The 26,627-nt window shown below is 32.0% G+C and overlaps 4 protein-coding genes across 4 annotated transcripts; 3 read left to right on the top strand and 1 right to left on the bottom strand.

Moving 5' to 3' along the window:
- Positions 1-585: 585 nt before the first annotated feature.
- LOC142635642 (tetraspanin-15) lies at positions 586-1,607 on the top strand. Its single transcript, XM_075809776.1, has 3 exons — positions 586-1,071; positions 1,130-1,142; positions 1,219-1,607. The coding sequence occupies exons 1-3, from the start codon at positions 586-588 to the stop codon at positions 1,605-1,607; spliced, it is 888 nt and encodes a 295-aa protein (XP_075665891.1).
- A 3,127-nt stretch (positions 1,608-4,734) lies between these two features.
- LOC142621756 (protein FLX-like 4) lies at positions 4,735-11,941 on the bottom strand. Its single transcript, XM_075795108.1, has 4 exons — positions 11,753-11,941; positions 6,283-6,911; positions 5,341-5,480; positions 4,735-5,249 (listed from the first exon to the last, which is right to left on the bottom strand). Exons 2-4 carry the CDS (start codon positions 6,834-6,836, stop codon positions 4,993-4,995), a joined length of 951 nt encoding a protein of 316 aa, XP_075651223.1. The 5' UTR covers positions 6,837-6,911; positions 11,753-11,941; the 3' UTR covers positions 4,735-4,992.
- Positions 11,942-16,529: 4,588 nt separating this feature from the next.
- LOC142622525 (uncharacterized) lies at positions 16,530-17,292 on the top strand. Its single transcript, XM_075796012.1, has one exon. The coding sequence runs from the start codon at positions 16,645-16,647 to the stop codon at positions 17,116-17,118; it is 474 nt and encodes a 157-aa protein (XP_075652127.1). The 5' UTR covers positions 16,530-16,644; the 3' UTR covers positions 17,119-17,292.
- Positions 17,293-21,698: 4,406 nt separating this feature from the next.
- LOC142619759 (uncharacterized) lies at positions 21,699-22,512 on the top strand. The gene has a single exon (XM_075793030.1). It carries the CDS (start codon positions 21,834-21,836, stop codon positions 22,308-22,310), a length of 477 nt encoding a protein of 158 aa, XP_075649145.1. The 5' UTR covers positions 21,699-21,833; the 3' UTR covers positions 22,311-22,512.
- The last annotated feature ends 4,115 nt before the right edge of the window (positions 22,513-26,627 follow it).

Raw genomic sequence — 26,627 nt, 5'->3', positions numbered from 1 at the left:
AGTGATTAGTTTCTTTTTTATATTAGCTAAAATAATTTTATATATGAAAGAAAAATTTTACCAAAAGTGGTCATTATTATTTCTTTCTTTTTTATATTCAATTAATCTATGTGTTTAGTTTCAATGAATCATGCAATATTCAAATCTGAATTTCTTATTGATATCTATCAACAAAATTTTATAAGTTGTTCTATCCCATTGCCATGGTTAGTTTAGGGACATAATACCAAACGTTGATTGTTACAAGAATTTTGGCTCAAAAAAATTTGACTGGTCATATTTTTCTTCTTCTTTTTATTTATTTTTATTTTCCTCTGCAGTTGGTTAGGAATTTGACTATGTTGTTACAAAGATCACATAATCTTCCCCAAATCTCTCTCTTTCACTAACAGAATTTACACGTTTTTGTTTTTGACTTATTAAACAATAAACACAATAGAAAGAAAAAAAAGAAAAAAAAAAAAAGTAAAAAAGTTACAAGATTTGAACACTTAAATATGTTAGAAGATACTACAAGTCTATAACCCTGTAGAAGAGGTAGCAATGACAGTAACAGAAGAGAAGAATTAACCAAAAGGAGGTTCAATGACAGACAAAGCAACCAAAGCAAAACTTTTGAAAAGGTTATTAACCTTACTCACTTTCATTCTTTCTCTTCCAATATTTGCCTCAGTTATATGGCTATTACTTATGGGAGACTATGATTGTGAAGTAGTCCTAAGGTTGCCAAAACTGCAACTTGGTATTGGTATTGGGTTGATCGTTACCTTCTTAGTTAGCAATATTGCTGTGTTCTTGCAATCTCGATTTCCTATGCTAGGACTCCTTGTAGTTATGGTGCCACTGATTGTTATGTTCACTGTGGGACTTGCCCTCATTGGAGCCTATAATATGGAAAGTCGTAATTTACCAGGCTCACCAATGTGGCTGAAATTGAAGGTGCATGACAATGATAATTGGAACTACATCAAAAAATGCATTTATGATACAGGAGCATGCAATGATTTGGTGTCGAGATCATTAACGTTGAAATCATATGACTTCAACTCGAAAAGATTATCACCATTGGAGGTAATGTTATTTACTTTGTAGTTTGTATATATAAAAATTACAAATTTTACTATATGAGTTTAACAAATTAAGTAGGCTCTAATTAGCTGATAAAGTCTCTTATTGTAGCAGATTTAGCATTTTCTTATTTATGACGAGTATAATTAGCTATATCCAACATTTACATGCTTCTTATTATGCATATAACTTCTACTTCAACTATGGGTTTTATGAAATTTTGTATGTTGCCATTTTTGAAGGCTGGCTGTTGCAAACCACCAACCACATGTCAAATGCAATATGTGAATGCCACTTTTTGGGAAAAACAAAATGTAGCGGAAGATAGTTCTTATCCATATGACAGCGACTGTGATACATGGACAAATGATCAGGGCACTCTATGTTACAATTGCAACTCTTGCAAAGATGGATTTTTGAGTACATTACAGGGCAAATGGTGGACACTTGGGTTCTTTCTGGTTGTGATGGCTTTAGTACTCATTGTTTCTCATCTGTTGCTATTCCTTGCTTCGATGTTGGAGCATTATGCAATATAGGAGTTCAAATGTTGCATTGTCTTTTGCTATTTATCTTTCTTTTTGTTTCAAGCTTGTATGGATCATCTTTTAATAAACTTTGTTTTTGTCATCTTTAGCAAAATTAAGTCTTGGTTATAAGAAAGTTCAGAACTAATGACTGTTGAATCAAATCTCTTATTATAAGTTGTTATTGCATACGCTTCATACTTTATTTTTATATTTTTCTTAACACAAGCTTCTCTTTATCTTTAAGAATATTATTGGAGTGGAATAAGTAGAAGATATTATAGGTATGATAGAATAGAAAGACAAATAGTATTTGCATTTGGAACGTAAAGTTTTGCTGTTTCACTTGCCATTTGACATGAGTGTTATCTGATTCATTATATATTTGCACCTCTTTTTAAAGGATAACCTACGCTATTATTCCAATAGCTAGGATTGCTATTTAGTTTATGCTAAATTTCAGAGTATTATAAATTCAACATTCCCCACTAAACAGTAAACTCATTAACTTTTTTGCTATAATTTTATTTTAATTACATGTAAAACTTGTAAACAACTTAAGTGCTCTTTTGCAACATTTAAATTTAGGTGTTAGGATTGGGCAAAATCAGGAATACCCTTTCACAATAGCAAAGGATCATTCTATTGGCTTGCCAACTCTTCTATAACTTCTTCCTCCTGTGTTATATGCCTTGAAGCAAAAACCATTGGAATCTTGGATCTATGAAATTTTTGAAGAAAATTTTAATTGAGTACCTTCTATAATCTAAAATCAAAAGATACAAGTTACAAAGAAAGAAGTTAAGCTAGCAAGAAAGATAAAAACAATTACTTAGTTACTATCTGCTTTAAATCTAAGTTTTTTTTAGTGATAAAATTTTGGGCAACACAATTTTCATATTTAGAAAATATAACCTAATAATTAATTGTATAGAATCGATAACTCAAAGGTTACAACTAATTAATGCAAAAACTACACCCGTGGATCCCTGCATGTTATGAGACGGTCGTTGCATGCAACCAAAACACAAGATAAACCAGGTTTTTGAACGAAGCACTTTATCTATATTTTATTTTATAATATGTGCATGCGATGGGGCTAAAATCGGCTTAGTTCTTTCTTGTTAGACAAAGAGAGCACAATCGGCATTGCCTAATAATAACATAAATTACATTATTGATCGAAATCTATTATATAAAACAAAGTTAGTATTTCAAATCTCCCATTTTATTTTTTTGTAAACTAAAAACTTATTAATAAAAAATTTAAAAAAAAAAATCTCTTGCATTGAGAGAATACAAAGAACAGGTCGATGCAACACATTTTGTACCTTAACACTAATAAAAAGTTATTAGTTTTTTCCAATATCTCAATAGTGCTTGAACATTCTTTGCAAAGCCATTAATTTAATATTTGTTTGTTTAACAACTTTAGCCTCAATTAAATTGGTTTTTTTGTACTACCACTATGACAATGTCAAAATCATGAACTACTAATCATATATTTGGCATGTTTTATGTCTTTCATGCAAAATATGGCCACATTTTTTTGAGAAATTTTCATATGCGTAGAGCATTTTAAATATTAAATAAAAAGTTTTAAAAACTTATAAATTCTAAATGATATCATTTCTATTGAATACCTCAATTCAATTTAAAATATATTCTTTATTCAAACTCACTCAAATTCAATTTAAAACATATTCTTTTCAAATCTCACTCAAATTCACAATACCAAAAAATATAGCTTAGAGCACTCAACAGATTTTGGAGTCAGATGCAAATGTAAAATGTATTACTTACTTAATATTTTATAAGTAATACATGAATTAGAAAGAAAGAAAAATCCAACCTTTTATATAACTTGAGAAATTAATTGGACCATTTTTCATATATTTACAAAATTTATTTTAAAACTTCTAATTCTAAATATATTGAAACAATATTTAAATAAATATAATATTTTAAATGATCATTGTTTCTTTAAAAATATTGAAATAATATTAAAATAAATATCATATTTTAGATGGGATAGTTTAGCTACAAAATTGGTTGTAGTCTAAGGCTATAACCTTACTTAATATCAATTTTTATAGGTGAATTTTGAGAATTCCACCATTGGATTACATCTTCTTTTTATATTCTCAATGCTTGCAAAATTTCTAGAAAAATAAAGATCAATAGTTATGCCATCAATAAATTGTTTAAATTGCTAATTTTTGTAATTTAAAATTATGCAATAAGCTTATAGATCATATAGTATAAAATATATGATTGACACAAAATTTGACATGTGTATAAAGAATGTAAAAAACATACAATTTAATAGTTAGATTTTCAAAATATGTAGTAATGTTTATTTTATTGAGTAAGGTTGTAATCTTAGGTTACAATCAATTTTATAGCTAAATTTTGTCCTTTTAGATGATCATTGTTTTTTCTTTTTTGGCAATGTTTGACGTCAATAATTGAATAATGAATTTGTTTCAAAAATTATTAATTCTTATTTATTTTGATAGAGAGAAATAATAATAGTAAAAATTTTGGAAAATTTTAAATTTTTACATTCTTAAATTACTAAAAACGTAATAAAACATTTTATTTATTAAATTTCTTGGCCTTAATAAAAAATTTTACATCCTAAGCCAAATAGACAAGACATTTTATTAGCTAATAGAACATGGTTGTTTTTTTTTTTCTCCCAAGTGAGAAACTTTACCTTTTTATTATTATTCTTGTGCAATACTATAAGGTAAGATTTATAATATGTTCTATTTTAAGGGGTCTTCTTTCATTTGGGAACCTTCTGCCATTGCCTAAGTGGCCTAATGGTTGAACATCATTTAAGTGCTTCACAAGCCAACGGAGGTCTTCGGCAGCATTAATTAAAGTGCTCTTATTTTTGTTTTTATTTTTATAATTCGATTGTTACAATAAAAGAGACAAAATTTAAATCATAGCTCTCAAATAAGAGATTAGTTTTTTTTTTTTTTTTTGGAGAAACAAATAAGAGATTAGTTAATGTCATTGAATTACAAAGTTCTTGTCCAACTTGATCCTTAAAAATTCTACATTGCTAAACTGGATCCAACATTCCATTCTTCCAGTCCTGTCAAAAAAATTACTTCAAGACCTAAGAGCAACAAACTTAGGCTGTCAACCCATAAGGTTATATACAAATGGGAAAAAAACATAATTACTACCATGAGAATAAAGAATTCAGCAATAAAGTTTTATAATCTTATATGGAAAAGTAACTGCTTATATGGAGATTAATCTAATCAACAGTTTTAAATATAGCAATACATTAACGGCTCTTCCTCTTCATATTGCAAAACGAACAATTGTGAAGAGGGGCAGAAAAGCTTATCAACAGCTTCTATTTCCAGCTTCATATTCACCTTTGAGTGAGCGAGGGATCATATGCTCCTCCCCAAAGAGCGCCACCGCCAGCACTAGGAACAGCTACAACACTGGAAGGTACACCATTGCCACTGCTATATGGAATCATTCCCCCTCCTGCAGGCCCAACAGCCATCTGAACAAGAGGCCTTCCATAGCTGTCAATATAGGCACCGGCACCACCACCTTGTATAGGAGGGGGTGGGTATGAAAGATCGGGATGCATGTAACTACCACCGTATGGGCTTGGTGCTATTTGACACAGTATCAGCTCAAGCATTAGAAATGAAAAATCTATAAAACATCTAAACAAAATATGATGTATGCAGGCAAGGAAAGTTACCAAGTGCTCTCTTCTCGGCATTTAAGACCTCAGCACGTAGCTTTTCCACTTCTCTTGCCATCCCAAATAGATTCTTCTCCATAGCTTGCATTTGCTCCACTTGCTCAATGTTTTTCCCTTTTTCATACTCAAAAGTAGAACTGCTCAACCAAACAAACAGATTTAGAGAATTAAATGGCAAGCTAAAACATATATGTCCATGCAAATTAAAAAAGAAGGCAGAGATTGTCACATTCATGTGCATTTGATTAGCTTTTTTGTGGAATTTATTTAGTTTATTTGCTTCTGTACAGCTTCTTAAGGCCTTACTTTTCTTAGGTACAAAATTATACATTTGCCCAAGTCAAGCAAATAAGTAAATCAACAAATAAGCCAATCCAAACCAACGTGGGTATGTGATGCAGCTTTGTCACTTGTGTTGATCATTCCATCTAAGCATACTGCAATACTATAGTCTCAAAGCACAGAAAAGATTACTTGAATAGAGAAACTTAAGAAATTTTGGTATCATCAAACTTTCAGTTATTGCCAATTAAAGCATGCTGTATTGTGGCAAAATTTGGAATATCTTAGACATGGAAAAAATGGAAATTTTATTAATGAGAAAATTCACTGGAATGTCTAAATGCCTCTCATTAAGCACTAAAATAGATCGGTGAAGTGAATAATTGAGCTGGTTCGAGAAGGTCCTTTCCAATGACTGGATCTATCAATAGATTCTGACGATCCAATTAAAACAAAATCCTAAATGGATGGCAATTTGGTCCAAAAGCCTGCCATACCATGGCAATTGACAAATTGCAACTTCATATTTGTCATTCCCTGTTTCATCAAACTAGCAACAATTTATAGAAGAGTGCAGTAACTTCTTCCACGCGCTTTACATGGACTTCTAAGAAATCTAAAGGGGAAACATCCAGGAAACAAATTTTTATGCCTTACCGTAATCTCTGGTGTTCTTGCCTCAAACTGTCAAGCTCAGCATGCAAATCTGGTATATTCTTAACATCTGTACGGGCTTTCTGCAATTCCTGAGTGGCCTTCTGAATCTGGACAGCCAGCTCTTGTCTGGCAGCAACCAAACTCTGTGCCTCCTTATGGGCCTGTTGCAGTTCCTTCTTCACTCCCTCACCAGCTCTGATATCTGCTTCCTTCTTTGAGATCTTATCCAGCAAAATCCTGATCTGTAAATCACTTTCAGTCTGGATGCTTGCTATGTGTGCTCTGAGTCTTTGTACTTCCTGCTGAGCACCAACAAGCTCCCGCCTCAATGTCAATTGACTGGCTGCCAACCTACGGTTTTCTCCTGTAAGCTGTTCTATTTCTGCTGCCTGAACAGCAATTTTATTCTCCAACAGATCAGGAGGAGGCAGTGGCTCCAATGATCGTTGGCCTGCTGCAGAACCCAGTCCAGGAAATGGACCATGCCGCATCATCCCTGGAGCCTGGACAGGACGTCGCTCAAAAGAATGTGGAATTTGTCCTCTTGAAGCCATCTATCAGACAATCCCTTCAGACCAGGACAAACATCAATGGAGATTTACACAATCAAAGTTCCGCAGTGCAGCTACCTGCATTGATTTGAGAAAAGTGATCACAACCATAAAGAAAAGTCTACAATGGTTATATAAAAGATATTTCCTTTATTTCTTTTTCTTTTTTTAAGTGAGTTCGGTCCCAATGAGAGAATGAGGGGAGATTCAAACTAGTGATCTGCTTCATAAGCCTTGGTCCCCAGCAGATTGTGGTACCTCCTATCAGTAACCAAACATTCTGTAATACATAAAAAAATAAAAATAAAAATAAAACAATCCTATCGTTAAAAAGCTGTGGTTAAATTAAAAATGTTTTTGAATTCGTTCTATAAAAATTCCATACACGTTTTAAAAAATAAAATAAAATAAAAAAAGTTTTGGTCCCAATGAGAGGGGGGAGGGAGATTCAATTTAGCAACCTCTGCTTCATGAGGCGAGATCCCCGCCCAGATATGCTACCCCTCAGGTTAAAATCCTGTGCAAAAGTTAGGGAGCTACACTGGATGTTTATACTGAAACAATGCATTAGAGGAATATTGAAAAGTCAAGATTTAGGCTTTGATTGGAACTTTGGAAGAAATAACTAAACAGCCCAGATCACTAACTTATGGAATTGCTCAGACAAATCAGCAACCTATGAAATATCATCCAGTTCACAATGCAAGAACCGCCTCTACAGACAGACAATATAAACTCTGGAAAGAGTTATAAAAATGCCACTATTAGCAGCCTCATACTTGCATCATCAGCAAACCATTAGCAAGCTGCAGATGTAAGCTTCTAATATAATTGGCCAACTAGCATTTAAAAACAATTTTTTTTCTTTGTACCAACATATGCATTTGACTTAAGAAACCTAAAATTCAACTTTGAGAAACTAGCTTCATTTCATTAGATAAAGACATGTTCAATTCAGATTGCTAATACAAAAGAGGAATAGTTTCATTATTAACTTTCCTAAAAAATCATTAGGAAAGCTAAAAAATAGAATGTTTGGGAAATTTTTGGCCAAACACAACATTTACAATCACCAATTATTACAAATTAAAAATCAAAAATGAAAAATTTACAATCACCAAAATTTAAAAAAAAAAAAAATATATATATATATATATATATATATATATATAGACAGAGAGAGAGAGAGGTTCAAGTTACACCTGATATAACTTGATTAGAGTTACACCTATTTTAGACCTTTGATTCTCATTAAATCTAACGGCCAGCAAAAGACTACCTCTCACATCATTAATATGTAATTATTATTTACCATGTCTAACTCATTTAAATTAAATTCCCCACATTCATCGCCTTACTTTTAATAATCATCTTCCTATCCATCAAGCAAATCACCTCAGCAAAGATTGAGGATTGGCAAGCAGTATTGATATTAGATGCAGCTGGTAGTTTCAAGAGGTTCATTGAACAAGTAAATTCAGCAAAATACCTTGGCAATGATATTAAAATTATGTACATTCAAGCAATATAATCTGATTCTATCGACCAATAGTTCAATACTCTAATATACTAATGTGAATTCCAGCAATATATTCACCACCAATGGACCAATATTACACCAAAGAAGGAGAAGAAAAAAGGACTATTCATGAGATGTTTACAAACATCTTCTATTAATTTCAAGGTCTATCGACCTAATTGAACAGAATTAGAAGTGGGCAGGGAGAATAAGATTTTTTTATTTTTTTTAATAAGTGGAAGATGATTATTATGGAGAGAGAGGTGGTGAACGTGGGGGAATTTAATTAAAACAAGTTGACCTATCAAATAATAATTACATATTAATGATGTGAAAGGTAGTCTTTTGCTGACCGTTAGATTTAATGAGAATCAACGGTGTAAAATGGGTGTAACTTAGTCAAGTTACACCAGGTGTAACTTGAATCCATCTCATATATATATATATATATATATATATATATATATATATATATATATATATATATATAAACTTATGTAGGGGAACATGATGTTCAGATTAAAGTCTTATTACCAATCAAAAAAATAAAAACTAATGTAAGGGAAAGTATACTCCAATTATTTACAATGACTTCATATTTTCTCGATTTTTTATATTCCAAATCAATGACTTGCCAAATGCTACAGACCATCATTCTAAACATTACGTTTCAACGTCTAATTCAATGTAGTCAATACTAAATCACTATTCTCAAACCAAAGGAAACGGACAACAGCTTAGAAGAGAGTAATATAATAAAATTAAAAAAGGACTTCCTTGACTTGAGAGGCTGATGACTGGAGAGTTGTCAGACAGACAATGACCTTGCCAGAATCATTCCCACCATTAAATAAATTGCAACAATTCATTTGACTTTATTGCAAGTATAGTAAGAGCTCACGGAAAAAATAGTACAAATTTTGATACCCGTAATATTTGCAGTAAACCCCTATAATCTACTGGTCCTAATTTATTCGAAGTTGAGACACCTTATATGCTTGTACCACCACCATTGCTAACAGAAACAAGAACTTATTCCCCCCCCCCCCACTCCAAATCCCAAACAACAACAATAAACAATAAAAATAAAATTTGAAGCCTCCCCTTACCTAAAATCCTTTAACGTCTATATGAAGACAATTTTGAATATTAAATGCAGAAAAGATACATTGAATCGTTAGATAATAGACAAGTTCACCAATGAGCATAACATAATCCCAACCAAAGCCCTCTATCTACATAAAGAACACCCATGAGATTAACTTGGTTTAACCAAAAGCAGAATGGCCTGTCTCCATCTACATAATCTCCTACTCATAATAATTGTTTGCAAACAACAAAAAAATATAATTCTAGTTGGCAGTGGATTGCCCTGCACTCACTCTTATTGTAAGGCTGTTGAGATAATTATATTTATATATAATTAAAGAGTCACCAAAAAAATAGGTTGACATTGATAAGTGCATATAGTTTGCCTAAAATTTACAATCTCTAATTTAAAAGATTAATATATCTACATGTGATGGAAGAGAACTAATACCAAAAGGAAGTATCTGCTTATACAAAGATCTCAAAAATAAAGAGTTAAGCTCAACTATCAGCGTCTCAACACCACTACAGAGTACACACACAATTTTTTTTCTCTCCCCAAATTGTCACAAACATGTATTTTAACTGGACAGCTATGGGGATTCTACTAAAGGTGTCAATAATTGGAGCATAGAATCCTCAGAATGATAATTGGTATAGTAATTCCTATATAGAAGAAATTTCACCAGTTGGCAGTACAAATTAAATTTCATGAAGCATGTCCATATTGTCCAAAAATTCCATATGTTAGCAGAGTGTAGGGCATAGGCACAATAAAATCTTGCACATTTATCATAGAAAGAGAAAAGCAAGAATAGAATCAACTTGCTTATGAAAAATTATGACAGCCTCACATAGGTCATGTCATACCACCAATTCTACTTGAATGTAAGCCTCTAGCTATTACTGAGCACTGAAACTTTTTTTTTCCAATGAAAATTAAAAACTGAATTTAAATCCATTCATTCAATTTGAACAAAATCACATCATTCTTACCAACATACAGACCTGCTAGTTTTCGTGAAAAATACTATGCACCTTCATTTTTGTGTAACAAAAAAGTTAATGTCTAAAATTCAAAAGATACATAAACGCCAAAAATTTCAAGGACAGTGAACTTGTGGCCTTCATCCAATCATAAATAAATAAATAAATAAATAAATATATATATATATATATAAGAGAGAGAGAGAGACACACACACACCCACCCACCAAACAGGAAGTCAATGGTAATGTCAAAATGAACATATAAACTTCCTCGATGCAAAGAATTTGAGGATGTTAGTTCCATTAGAAGTTAGATATATATACACGGGTATATCAACCATTGATGAACAATAATTTAGTAATTTTTTCCCTATGGGAATTTAAATTAGGACAAATTTTGGCTACAAGCTTATAACTCCCACTAAAAAAATTAACATGCCTAAATATTTTGAAAATCTAACTGTTAAATTATATGTTCTTAACATGCATGTCAAATTCCATGCCAATTGGATGTTATTTACCATTCAATCTAGACACTTATTTTTATGCATAATTTTATACTACAAAAACTTGAAATTTAAACATTTGATTGATGGCATAACTATTCATCTTTGATTTTCAAGAAATTTTACAAGCATAAAGAATATAAGAAGAAAATATAATCAACTAATTAGAGTTAGTCCCTTGCATTATTTCCTGGCATTCTTGTTCATTCACTTATTGACAATATAACTTCACTCATTATCATTAAATTTTTTCGAATTTATACACTAACATCCAAAAATAATTGGGGAAAAGGCATATGGCTGCCTACCAATTATCTCTCCTAGACCCTGCAAAAGTCCATGCTTTGTGCACTGGGTAAGCTCATACAAAAGACCAGTGCTTGATGGGCTTAATAACTTCCCACATAGTATCTTATCTTATTCATGTATGAGTCAAACTCAAAAGTACACACTTTTAAGAAATGTGGCATGCACATTCTATATTTCTATTGATACCAATGCACTTAAATTTGGGTAATGATCCTAAAAGTGACATCTTTTCATATTTGAGTTTTGCTCACTTATCTACACCAATCACTCTATATAAAAACAGTGGTACTTTTCACATATAGAGAATAAAATTAACTTGCCCAAGTAATAAATTTTTTTTTTTTTTTTGAAGTGATAGCATAAATTGTATATGGCTAGGATCATCAAGAACAAACATTATAACCAAAACAAAACCCAGACCAACAAAAGAATCAAAAGTACAAGAAAAGTGAAGCTACAAGATAAAAATCTAAGATCACAGCGAGAGAGAGAGAGAGAGGTACTTACAAGGTGAGTGAAGGATTCTTTAGTAATTCATAGTGATGGGTATCGGAGCTTTTGGCGTAGAATGGTGGCCGCTGCTCCCACCGGAGAAAAAGTTTGGGTATGGGTTCTGTTTTCGAGGCCGAGTTTGTAACAAAAAAGTGTTATTATCTCAGGGGAGAGACTTCACTATTGACTTATAACAAATAAAATGACTTCTTTTTCTTTTTTTTCTTTTTTTCTGTCTAGTACCGAATTGTCAAATACAAGACATGACAATACAATTTTTTAAAATTAATAAATAAATAAAAGCAAGTAAGTAGTGGTCTTAATGTTTGGAATAATTTTGATTTTCTTTCCCAAAATTTTGATTCACACCCTTAAAATTATGTTTTTTGATAAACCACCCTTAAAATTATGTTGGAGTATGAAACGAGCCCTTTTGTTATTATTGCCACTAACATGGCCATTAAGTGCCACGTGTGCTAGTTGATTGAATTAAATAATGCAATGTTAAAATTTTATGTCATCTTAATTAAATAAAAATAAATAAATACTCAATAATTATGAAAATATTATATATAAAAAATTGTGTCTCAAATGATTGAGATTCCTACTCATATACAATATCGAATCTTTTATTTTCTTCTCACCCGCATAGCATTGCCACTTGGTCCTATTCACTCAATTTGGGTCCACCACAACTCAAAAGCAACCCAAAACTCAAAAGCATTAGGTCGGTGTGAAAAGTATTAGTTTATTTTAGTATAAAAATCTATTTTTTCTATTTATTTTTCAAAATACTTGATATCAGACCATCTATTTTACACTATATTATATTAAAATATTAATTTTTCTTAATTTTTTAAATTGTTTTTTTTTTACATACAATAACTATTATCTACTCTCTTTCTTCAATTTTGGGATACATAAAAAAAGAATAAAAAAATATATGCAAAATGAATAGTGTTTATAAGGGTTTGGACACCTGAGACCAGGAACGGCTCGCGTCACCAAAGCCCAACACAGAGATGGGCCCATGTGGCCAAGGCCAGTTACAGTGGGGTTGGCCCATATAGCTAATGTCAGACATGGATGAGATGAGATTAGCTCACTGATAAAATGGGCAAGAGTTCTCGGTGAATAGAGTTACGCTTAAGCCAAATTAGACCCAATACCGACAAGCAAGCCAAAGGAAAGGCCATGAAAGGACAGTCAAATTGAGGTCAGTACTGAGCACTGTCAACGACTTTGGAAAATTCGTTACCGAACACTAATTGACGTCTGAAACAAGTTTTAAGAGAATCCTCTAAAATCGTGAAGATCCCTAGGGATTCAGGCGAATATGGGAATATGTGTGAAATAGGTAAGTAATGATAACAATCCCACTAAGGAAAGACTATAAAAGGAGGAGAAGGTAAACATTATGGGGGTTGGTTGGAAAAAAATAAGAGGGAAGAAAGAGATATCAAGGGAAAAACAAACGAGAGGGATAAACTTGCAAGTAAGGTGTTGTTGAGACAAAAACCCAGTGAAGCTCGGGGCCAAACCAGTAGGATCAAGATATAGCCCACATACAAATAAATTGGGGCCCAAATACTACTGCTAGAAGGGTATTTGGCCACCACAATGTTAGTGTAAATTTATAAAGTTACTATAGCAATTATACAAATGTACATATTTTTGTCTTGATTGATGTTGGTGATTTTGGAGGTCAAATATGTAAAATTGATACATTTTTCTATTTTGCATTGATGGATGCAAATGTCTAAGTAATGACCTACATATTGATAATGGCAATGTTATGGGTCAAGAGCCCAAAGACCTTCATACTGTTTGGGTTGGGTACATGACCCTTAAATATTTTCACTTGACAACACGTACACCTAGCCCACAGACATATCACCCAAACGACTTCACCCAAATCATTTCTTGACTTCATGGGTTGGCCTAAATTCCCTATTTACTTTTTATCATGAATTGCACTCATGGCCTACTATTTTTTCTTACTTCACAGAATAGACTCAAAGTCCAAATCTTATCACTTTACATGAAGTGCTCAAAATACTAATCTTGCCACTTCCTAAATTGGGCTTGTGGCCCATAATATTGCCAATATCACACGGTGGGCTCATGACTTGTGTTTCTCCCACCTTGTGAATTGGGCTTGGAGCCCACGTTATTTCTCCTAAGGAAACCTAAGGCTCAAAGGCCCACTTCATCCTTTTCATGGCTCCATGATGGACTCCCCATAAAAGCCCTAATTTTACATGAAATGGGCAAAAACAAAACAAAACAAAAAGTATTATCCAATGGCTAAATTTGTGAAGGCCATACATGTATCTTGAAGGCCCAAAGCATGGAATCCATTTAATAAATGGTAGTCCATTGGAGACAACAGAAAAACAAAGGAAAACAAACTTGTTGGGTAAATGGGACACCAACAAGAGAAACCAAATTTGTTCTTTTAATGAACTAGAAACATTAAGTGTGTATTTACAAGGGAGAGATAGCAGAACCATTGTTGGTTGGTGAATGATATTGGCATGTGAAGGTAAGTCCTGCAAATCACCAAAGCTACTAATTAAATACACTTATTCCCTCCAAACCACAGGTCCCAAGTTTTCCACATGAAAACTCATGAGCTTAGATCATGAGGTGAAGTCTTGTGATGATATTTATCTTCTTAATCATCATGTATGGGTAGGGAATTTGTAAATTCCTGGTCTTCCTTTGATTTTTTAAGCCTTGGCCATGTTTTTCTTAAGTTTTGGAGAAAACCCCCCAAAGCTAGAGATCGAGTCTCTTCTTCCAAAGAAAGAGTTTTGTGTTTAACAAATAAAAACAAACTTGGGTCTAGCAATGCCAACCCTTTAGCCGCTAACAGATTGCCACGCATAAAAAAGTCCCCAACGATGTTGTTTCAAAATCTATGTGCGCCTCATATGACTAATTACGATTTAACCAAACATGCTAATAGATTATTTGATTTGTCACTAAGCCAATGTTTGCTTAATTGTTCAATTCGAAAATCCAATGATTAGAATAACTCTTGACCACCAGCAGGTGTGGTATAAGTGGTAGGTGACTGCTGAGACTTCACCATATCTCAAGTTCAAGTTCTCGCGAGGATTGTAATTACAATTTTTGGTAAGTCCCAGAAACCAATAGAGTTTAGGGTGTGTGTGAGTTCGGGAACTCTGAGCTCTGGTTCGAGCTGGTGGTATCCATGAGTTTACCCAAATGTACGATGGGTCGTAAGACAATAACTGCCACATACGACTCTCCTTTTTCTTCTCTCTCTCTCTCTCTCAAAAAAAAAAAGAAAAAAAAGAAAAAGAAAGCTTATTCATGGTTTAGACAATTACATGCGTTTGGATGAGCTTATTTTCATTAGTTTATATTATTTATCATGTAAAAGTACCGTTGTACTTTTAAAGAGATATTTAATTTTTTTATTCAATTAGCAAACTCTAAAACTTGCATGAGCAATAAATTTTTTAGAGCAGGAATAAAATTGATGTAATTAACATAGTTAAAATTTCTAATGCAGTCAACCGCAAGGCATAAGAATAGTTGCAAACTTGCAATAGGAGAGGCTGTGTTGAGCCATGCATATTGCTTTAAGATAATTCTGCTTGGGTTACTGACCTGCCACTAGCGGATGTATTACGTGCATGGAGCACTGTTTAAGCACTATTTGTTACACACGTTTATGCATACACACATACATTTTATAATTGAAAACATGGGTTTCAACTGATCATGATTTCAAGTGGCAGCGGATTTATCATGTGCTTAGATCGAGCACTGTTTTTTACACACGCATAATAGGTTTTAGCCTACATGCATATGTATCCTATGCTTTAATCTAATAAAAGTTCCAAGTTTCCATTGTAAAGAAAAAGAAAAACAAAAGGATATAATTAAGTTGCAAGAGCAGCGACACTCATTGTTTCACTTCGAGGAGTTTAGACAGTTCAATCGAGAGTTCTTTAGAGTAGATAAATGTGGGTAAAACATAAATACAGTTAATTTTTTAGATGTTGTTTATTAGGTTTCTCAATTAAATTTAAATGCATAGTTGTATTAAATTGAAATGTTCTTAAGGAAGATAAAATTGTTTGTGTTTGATTCTTAAAATAATAATTATAAAAATATTTTTAAATTAATCGAAATATCAATAATCTATACAAAAAAATTAAAATAAAAAACTTAAGGAATTATACATAAAATTTGACCGGCAAATAAAGTAATAGTACTTTCATTAACTATGCGATTGCTCAATCACAAAAGCTGGTGTTTTCAGTTTTCACTTCCTGGATGTCCCACCATACAGAGTTATGTGTTGAGAATCTGATCGATGAGCTTGTTCAAATTCCATTCCAGCATTAGTGTTTTGTCCATTTAGCTTTAGGCATCTGGTTACCATTTGTTGAAGTCTCTTAAAATCTAGTATTGTCATGCATGCTGGCAACTTAAGAAGCTAGATAACTAAGGACCTTTAGATGAAGAGGAAAAACGTGTACGTGCAACAAAAATCAGCCACTAGTCTCCACTTTGTTGAGTGCGGATCAAATTGGTTGGCGATTTCTTAACACTTGTCCAAAGCATTTTAAATTCTAAGGACTCAGCTATATCTCATCCACAAAGTTTGGTGCAGCAAAATCTCAGAATGCCACATAATCCCTCCCACTACAATAATGAAAACGAAGGCACTCCTCAACTTCACTGACATATAGCAATGTAAAGTACAGGTTTGTTTTGACAACCTCAGTATCAACAACTATAAATAGCTGAATCTCCCAAGCAGCATCTATCAACGAGTTCAAGCTCATAGCCTTTTGAGAAACTGATATTGTGTTCACATTTAAAGCTCCCTTCTGGTAGTTGTTCCTTACATTAACATTCAAATAATGGCTGCATTCAAGTCTCTAGCACTGGCTGCTTTGCTTGTTGCTATATCTGTCATTGTGTGTGAGAGTGGCCGAGTAGCCAGGAAGGACCTGGGTGTGGATCTTGGTGGCGTTGGAGTTGGAGCAGGAGTAGGACTGGGCTTAGGAGGTGGAAGTGGCTCAGGTTCTGGAGCTGGGTCTGGTTCTGGCTCTGGCTCTGGAGCTAGTTCTAGTTCTAGTTCAGGTTCTTCTTCTGCTTCGTCAGGTTCAGGTTCAGGCTCTGAAGCAGGTTCATATGCTGGGTCCTATGCAGGGTCTCAAGCTGGTTCAGGATCAGGTGGAAACCAAGGAAGAGGAGCAGGTTCCGGGTCAGGCCAAGGCCGTGGTTCGGGCTCCGGTTCTGGCAGAGGAAGCGGCTCAGGCTCAGGCTCTGGTGAAGGCTATGGTGAAGGCTATGGCTATGGTGAGGGTCGTGGCCAAGGCGGTGGCAATTGAGACAACGCATAATTACATATGGTTGAGCTAAACCAGAAAATGGTTTTCAGTTTGTATCTAAATAAATGGATGGTGAATTTCAGTACTATATATATATATATATATATATATATATGAATAATCTATGTCTTGAAACTTTTCTAAATCCAATATTCTTACTATGTTTATGTGTGTGGAGGGGGGGGGGGGGGGGAATATAAATAATAAAATTTCTTTCTATCAATAAATGACCTCTCTTTCTCTAATAATAATAATAATAATAAGAGACCTCTATTCAAATCTCGCCCATATTAAAAATCAATTTGTGAATTGATTTGAAAATAACAAATAATTATTATGAAAAATATGTCATAAATTCAAATCTTATCATATATATTAAGACAACATTATCTAAAGCTACAATAAAATAGTGAATGACAAGTAATTCTTAGGTACTCTTAAAGTATAAAAAATAGTATTTATTTTTCTTACATTCATGATGAGATTCACTCGTTAAATTCTTAATGAGGTCTACTATGAATGTAAGAGAAAGGAGCACAATTTCTTTGTACTTTGGAAGTACTTAAGACCTGTCGATGACCATCAACCACAGTCCACAATCAAAGCCACAACAACTAGAACTTCCAAAATGGTTTGACAGTATTTAGGAGTTCTCATGTAATTTAAATACAAAGGCATAGTTACTAATTATTTTGTTATGTAAAATCTTTAGCATATGTTGAATATAAATACAAACTTGATAAATTAATCAACCAAACCAAACCAAAACGCACACTCTTATAATTTATTCTTTAATATATATATATATATATATATATATATATATATATAAAAGTTTAAAGTTTGAGTTCCAAATTTATTATTTATCTTTAAGAATTGAAAATGGATCTACATGAACCCTGAAAAGTAAAATGGTTATCAAAACCAATATTACCTCTGGCCCCTTAAACAAGAAGCAAAAAGAACTCTTGAATGAAAAATAAAAATGAATGTAACTTAGGGCTGTAAACAAATCAAATCATTCATAAACAACTTGGGTTTCGTTCAATAAAAAGCTTGTTCATTTTCATTTGTTTATAAATAAGTCAAGCTTGAACTTTAGTTTTAGGCTTGTTTGATAAACAAGCCGAGCCAAAAAAAAAAAAAATTGTTTATGAACAAGCTTGTGAACAATATGGCTCGATAAAATATACCGAGCTTAGGCTCGTTTATAGCTTAATATATGTTTATTAAATAAACTCATTATTATGACATTACATATATGTTTTAGAATGTTAATTTATAACTTGTTTATTCATATTTGTTTTGGAATGTTTATTTATTTAGATTTGTGAAGATTATAGTTGCATCGATGATAAATGTGAATGTAAAAATTGTATTTTGAACAATTACTAAAGTTATAGGCAATAAATGATGAATAAATAGATTTAATAATGTAAAGTTGTAATTTGAGCCATTTCTAGTTCATAAGTGTCGCGGACGTTGTCTATCGCTACTTGCTAGCTCGTCTATGGCCAACTGGTGACCACCATTCTAAAAGGCCTTAAGTGGTGCTATTAACTACAGCAAGGACTCCCGGATCTCACTTGTACCAAAATTATGTTTGCTATGATCCTCTAAAAATCAATGTTTGGATTTTTTTTAAATCATTTTTTAAATTTATTTTCAGAATAAAATAATTTCTTAACTTTTTTTTAGAAGAAGAAATATAATTATTTAACTTGAAAGCATTAATTGGTTTTTTAATTAAAATAATACTGGACATATCATAGAATGATGTTAAGTTTGAGTAGTTTCGAAAATAGAAAATTGGGCATAAAAATTCGTCTCAGTTTTTGTGTTTGTTGTTTTATCTGAGTTTAGGTATTTTGTTAATTTTTTAACTTGACAACACCAATTGGTTTTCTAGTTTTTTTTTTTTTTTTTAATGAAAGAATTGGATTTCTAGTTAGCAGAATATTAAACATATATTAAAATAATAAATATCACTTTTTATTTTGGACAAGTTAAATATAATTAATATTTCATATTTGAAAATTTCAAAAGGAAAGCAGAAAAGAAAAAAAGTCCAAATAATACTGCTAGTTATTGCTCTTTATTATGGTCCTTGCACCCTTGTAAGGTGAAAATTGTATAATTATTGACTATTGTTGCACGCATATATATATATATATATATATATATATATATATATATATATATTTTTTTTTTTTTTTTTTGGTTACCACCAAATACAATCATGTCCAGGTAAAGCCTTGTAAAATATATTGTCGCCATGTTTGCCAGTCCCTGTACTTCTTGAAACACTAGCTGAGGAGCAACTTGGACATAAATATGTTTAATAATCTTTTTTAATGTCGCAATATCATCCATGAGGTGCATTCTCCAAGCTAGTCAAGCAATGTGTCTAAATTAGCTTCACTCCTTAGTTTGATTCTAGAAAAAGGATTACCTCCCTAAAGCCTTGCTTCCATGCCTCATATAATGCTTCTCTGGTTATGGATAGTAGGTTGCTCTCCTCATTGCAGGAATGCCATGAATAACAACATTTTCGAACGGATTGGCCTAAACGATTTTTGATCACAAAGACACCTCCATTCCAATTACCTTAACGCGAACGCTTTTTTTGTATCTACTATAATTATTGCTTGCCAATTCTAATATGGGCATGTAGTTTGGTTTCCAATAATTGTGGTAGTTGTTGAACCAATTTGGATACAATCCTCTAAATCTGTTTTCCATTCTTTCAGGAGGTATTTGGTGCTTGAAATAGCTTATTGAACATTAGTAGTTTCATGTGTGTGTGTGTATATATATATATATATATATAAATAATAATGAGAGAGAGAGAATTATTCATATGCATATTGCAGTCAAAAGTACATTTTAGTGGAAAAGCTTGATATCAATGCAGTAGGCAAGTTATAATCATGCCATATAAGATCACGTGGAAGATGTTTGAAGAATAAAAGTATGAAGTGAGATTGTGGTATATACAGTTTGTTTCATATACTTGGGATGCACATGCTTGCACAAGAGTTGAATCTGTTAATGTAAATGAATGGAATAAAAAACTAATTTTCAAGGATAATTCATCTATTTTCATCTTTGAAAGCTTAGAAGGAAAAAGGGAATGATTATGAGGGATTGAGGAACTTCCCATTCTATTTCATTTCCTTGATTGTATTCCTTTATCTTAAAATTAGGAGGATACACATTCCTTTAATGATAGTAAAATTATATTTTTCCCCCTTTTGTTCCTTCTTTTATAAACTTCCAAATATAATTATATTATTTTCATTTTATCTCATCCCATTCAATTTTTTTATGATCTACGCATTCAAAATTTTAAAATAGAAAGAAAAGTATTCGTTCAAAATTTTAAAATAGAAAGACTACACATTACAATAATATTTAATGTGGTATGGACAACAACAAAAATCTACTTTAAATATTATAAATTAAAATTTCTCTCAATCAAATCTCATAAACCAAACTTACAAACTCCAACCCAAAAAAAAAAAAAATCTCAATACTTGCAAATACAAACATAATTAAGCAAAAGAATCAAAGAAGCAGCAAATATATAATTGTAAGAATGATATAGCATGGGATATAGATCACTACATTATTACACTCCACTGCACTGATTACAATATACCATGTGCCTTATTTATTTTATTTTTTATTTTTATACTTTAGTTACTTAATAAGGGGGAAAACAGATATATGGCAGGTTACGGCTAATGGAGTATAGAGTGAACTATATCCAAGTTAGAACAAACAACAATAATGTCGCTGATTTTCTTGCTAAATGGGCATTTAAATGTAATTTTCTTGGAGGTTTTAACTTTTAAGAACAACTTAATTAGGGTAACACTATAGAATTCCTAAAATCATGTGGCAAACTTTTTAACTGATTAAACCTAAGTCGTCATTAATGCTTTGAAGACTAGTTGGAGAAAAAATGGACCATGCAAATTCCATTTTCATAGGTACAGCTTTCTGAAAGAAAGAAAAAAAAATATTGGAAACAAAATCAAAGAGATGCTTTCTAGAGAAGGTAGCTAGAGTTGATGTTAAAATCCTTTTCTTGGTGTATGTCTTGAATTTTCTAGTATCTTCTAGCTATAGGGTTTTCCTAATATTGTAGTCTTGAATCTCTAACACGTTTTATGTTTTGATATAGTTTATAGTAGCCACGCCCAGACTCCACTACGGTTTGTGGGGATAAAAACATATCCATATGGGTCGGCACCTCTCCTAATAATTGAGTGTCCACACAGGCGCACCAATACAAATTAAACATGCACGATAGTAATCATAAGATTCATAACAAGGTTTCCAACCTCAGATCCTCGAAAGAAATTTCCACTTGAAAACTCTCAGTCTTTTTCATCCACTAACTTAATTAGTTCAACCCACATTCCAAAAAAAAGTCCCACATCACAATCCCAAATTATAAGGCAAAGACACATGTACTTCCACTTCTTCTTGCCTCGTCCACATGATTTCCCACTTCACATGGTCCACCTGCAGCCTCACTATCTCCGACTACAACTATAAATAGCTGCGTTTCTCAGCGTCACTCTCCCACACAATCACATAAGCACTAGAAGCAATAATTAGTATACACACACACGCTCTTTATTGCTTTGTGTTCCTAAACCTCGTTGGTATTCTTGGTTCTTTGGGCAAGCTAGCTGGGTTCTATAATGGGTAGTTTGAAGTGTTTTGGTCTTGTTGCTTTGCTTATTTCAACCTTTGTTATGGTGTCAGAAAGCCGAGTGGCAAGAAAGGACCTAGGGTTGGACCTTGGTGGCATTGGAGTTGGTATTGGCACTGGAATAGGGATTGGTGTAGGAGGTGGAAGCGGTGCAGGCTCTGGTGCTGGTTCAGGCTCAGGTTCTGGTTCTGGGTCTGGGTCTAGTTCAGGGTCAGGTTCAGCTTCTGCCTCAGGATCAGGTTCTGGGTCAGGCTCATCTGGTGCAGGGTCAGAAGCAGGTTCATATGCTGGGTCTAGAGCCGGGTCAGGATCAGGAGGCAACCAAGGAGGTGGATCAGGCTCTGGTGGGGGTTACGGTGAGGGTCGTGGTGAGGGTTCTGGTAGAGGAAGTGGCTCTGGTCAAGGTTCTGGTTATGGTGAAGGCCGTGGCTATGGCTCTGGATCTGGAAGTGGGCATGGAAAATGAAGTCACGCAGTTTTCTTTAAGACTGAAAAGAAAGAAGAATATATAAATTATAAAGCTTTTCACCTTTATGAATATTAATAAATAAGTATGATATAAATAAGTATGGTGAATGCTCTAAGAGTGCTTATGTGGAGTCCTATGTAATCAACTTGTCTCTTGTAGTCCTTAAAAATTACTATGAATTATGAGCGGAATTGTAGTGTGTCTTTGTGTTAAAATTTTTTCCTTTTTTACTTTTATGTTTGTTTCTCCAAAAAAAAAAAACAAAAAACTTGTCTCTTATAGTCTTATGTAGACGGTAGAGTCCTATGTCAATTTAAGAATGTTAGTTCTAAATCTAAATTCCCTTGGATTAATGCTGTTTTTACGTCCTTCAGTTCAATAAATTTATCTTAGTTGTCTCTCTGGCATGGAGTTTCAGTACACTTTGTATCATTACATGTCGAAAGAAACGCTACTGTAATTTAAAGTTGTAAACAAGTTGAGTTGATTATTAAAAATGAGTGATTATTCGTCTAATTTTATTTTAAATATGAACCAAACTCAAATTTATCATCAAAATAGATTGTGTTCAAGTTGATTTGTTTCCTTTTTTTATTCACGAATTTTTTGTTTAATTTATTCTTCTCCTAAAATAAATATCACAACTGAAAAAATTTATCCCTTTATACAATTCTATTCCAATACTAGTAACTAAATTAGCATTAAAATTACATACAGCTTGGTATATTGATAGCCGAAACTATACTAATGTTAAGGTCACGAGTTCATTTTAATTTTATTTTATATTTTTTAGGAACCGGTAAGAAGAGTTCATTTTATTGTGAGCTTCTTTTCGTATGTGAGTTGAAATTATAAGTGCACAGTGCTTCATTATTGTTTAAAAAGTCTATGTAAACATCTAAAAAAAATTATTAAAATCTGAATAGAAATCCTCTCTCTTATATTTAGTGTCTCACTTTATTTTCCAATTGTGATATATGTTATGTGTCTGACTTTTCTTTTTTTAAATTTTAGTTATTTTATAAGAAAAGAAAATTGAATGCATGACAAATTGTGTTAACACAATTTGTCACGCATTCAATTTTCTATCAATAACATTATTGATAGAGTATAAAATAAAATACTCAAAATGTGATGAATGATTTTTAATTTTAACTATAAATAGACGGTTTTCATTTCATTTGAAATGGAGAGGATGGTTACTTGACCAACATGTTTATTCTCAATTTTTGTTTCACAAAAGAGAACTAGATTAATCTTATGCTTAGTCTATGCCTGTGTAATGTACAAATAAAAAAAAACCATATGTAAAATTAGAAAATATTTTAATAACATAATTGAAATTAAATAATAAAACAGATATTAGATATAAAAATAATAATTCAAGTAATGTCACGAAAATCACCTTGTAATAATTATAATATATTATTAATATTATTTAAATAAAAAATATTCATTTACATTTCTTGAAAATGTTAATATTTATTTTTAATGGTAGTAGTATTTTATATTTTGTTAATATTACATAAAGCAAATTATGTGAGTAATTTAGATGTATTCATAGGGCAATTTGATTCATGAAGCTCACAGTACTCATACATGGATACACTCATTCAATTCTTTTACAATCAGTCATATTCCGCAAGGTAGTTTTTCCCATTTTTTTAGAATCACCCTACCATTTTGTTATGAACAAAGTTTCTCTTTAAATTAGTTAGTAGAAAAACTTTTCAAACTTTTCATATATATACCGTTGAATTTTCATGTTTTTTATATTCTTAACATATATATCAAATTTTGTTCAAATTGGATGTTATTTACTATTCGATCAATAAAATTACAATTTGAGATTCATAAAAATTTGAAATTTTAATATTTATTTGATGACATAGCAATTAATCTTTGATCTTCTTAAAATTTTGCAAGCATGGAGGATATAAAAAGAACATGCAATTTAATGGTTAGATTTCAAAAATCACACTTAATATAAAGATATATGAAAAGTTTGAAAATTTTATTTCTAAACTAGTTTGAAAAGAAATTTTGTTCTATATATATATATATATATATATATATATATATATATATATATATATAAAAACTTAATTAGTTCCAATTTTCCATTTTTGTTGGTGATTGATAGTTATACAGCTCCCGCAACCTTTCTTTGCGCATGCAGACCATAAGCCTGACTTCCCAGCAGATGGTGACAACTACAAGTTACGAAAAGCTATAGCTCGCCTACAATATATGAGTCACTTCATTAATCATAACCCATGCACTGTGGTACTTTTTTCGACTAATCGAGCATGGTCGTGGACGTCCCATTTTTACTTTGAGTGCAATACAAGACTCCATCATCCATAGTGGGCTGGAGTGGCACTGCCTTCACCACAATTTTTTTCAGTGCCAACATCCCAAACTACCCCGTTTGACTTTAGATGATTTATCATAATTTGAACAGTCCACAACAAAAATGTCAAAGATTTTAATCCTTCACCTCTAATTATCAGAAATAATAAACCATTACTTATTTTCTTATGAGTAGTTTGAGCGAATGGTTTTAACTTTTTATATTTGGAGCACGCTATAAATGAGTAATTCTTAGTTACTCTTAGAGCACTAAAAGAATGATATTCATTCCTCTCACATTCATAATAGAGTCCACTTATTAAATTTATGGTGGGATCTATTGTGAATGTAAAAGGAGGGAATATTATTTCTCTATACTCCGAAAATATCTAAGAATTTTCCCACTATAAATAACTTAATGTACCTTATATCCTGTATCTTGGATTCTCCTTTTAAAATTTAGCAAAGTTATGTGATTATGTAACTAAATCAATAAACCACGTTATTAAAACATCTTCTATTTTCCTCTTTTGAAAGCTGATTTCCTTTACCATGAAAACCGGAAACCTAGATGAAAATTGATTTTTTAAGCATAAAGAATCATATTTTTAGTTAATTCCGTGAACCCCTAAAACTGGGGTTGGACTGCACGAACTGGTGTCAAGAACCGTGCGATCCAACCCCTTAGCAATAATTTTTTTTTTATTTATGAAAACAACTTAACACAATTTTATTTCACTTAATTAAATTATCCATATCTTACAAGGATAAAAAAAATTATAATAAAAATCCTTCAAAGATATTCAACTTTACTTCAAAAATTAATAATAAATTTTAATGTTTTCATGGTTATTATTCTATTTTATTAACTTTCTTATTTAATTATTAAATATATGCTTGAAAATAATTAAATTTCCCTTACATATATAGATATATTAGTCAATTTTTTGCTAGTTTTATAAATTTAATATCTATATTTTGGCTTAAATTAATTATGACATCATCACGGTTCAATCCCGGTTCAACCTCGGTTTGACTTCAAAAACCTTGAACTTCTCCCTTTTACGGTTCAATGAATGGTCCGAGTTTCAAAACTTTGCTTGAGAGTTCAAATTAAGCACTCGTGAATATCTTATTGAATTAGACAAACCACAACATATACCAGAAATCCAAATGTATGTCCTTTATGAATAATAGCGTAAAAATACAACCTTAACTTCAATTCATTTTTTTAACTTAAATTTATCTTTCAAGTTAACTAAATTTTATCCTTAAATTACGCAAATATATGTCAATTTCAACCTCCCTATATGTCAATGTGATCCTCATGATCGAGATTGTTTTGTTTTAAAACAATTTTCAATACTAAGAGAAGTTACCAACTTTTCTTTTAAATAAAATATTAAATTTGTTATTTTTAAAGAATTTTTCTTCTCTCTCTATTTTTATCTCTTCTCACAGCTCTTTTCTCTCACTCCTCTTCCCTCTCTCTCATCTTGGGTGTGGATTGGTCTTAAGTCTTAACTCTTAAATGCCTTCATGCCCTGAAACATGGGTTAACAAGTTAATTTCTAGCATGATTGGGCTCAGATTTTGGGTAGCCAGTGGTTTGCTGTGTACTCAATGAGGATGATTGGGCTAGGCTCTATTTTGGGCTGGGTTGGCAATACCTCGACCTGGTTGGCTCTACGTACAACCATGTTTTTTTTGGTATTTTATGTATAATTTTTATCAAAATCTTGTCTACAAAATTCTGAAATAAGTCAATAACTGTCTTCAAAAAAAAAAAATCTGAAATTAGTCCAATCTAGCCAAGCCTATAGTGCCAAAGAACTGTCTATCTAAAAGATGCCAACAAGCAATTAGAGTTTCATTGATAAGCAACAAAATAAAATTATTTCAACACTAGTTAGTTCATCAAGATTCAAAGGATTTATTTGAACCGAAGAACTCAAAAGCAAC

Source organism: Castanea sativa, chromosome 1 (genome assembly GCF_040712315.1).
Source record: "Castanea sativa cultivar Marrone di Chiusa Pesio chromosome 1, ASM4071231v1".
NCBI classification, from domain to species: Eukaryota; Viridiplantae; Streptophyta; class Magnoliopsida; order Fagales; family Fagaceae; genus Castanea; species Castanea sativa.
The sequence above is the reverse complement of the archived record's forward strand: the minus strand, read 5'-3'. Positions and strand labels throughout refer to the sequence as shown.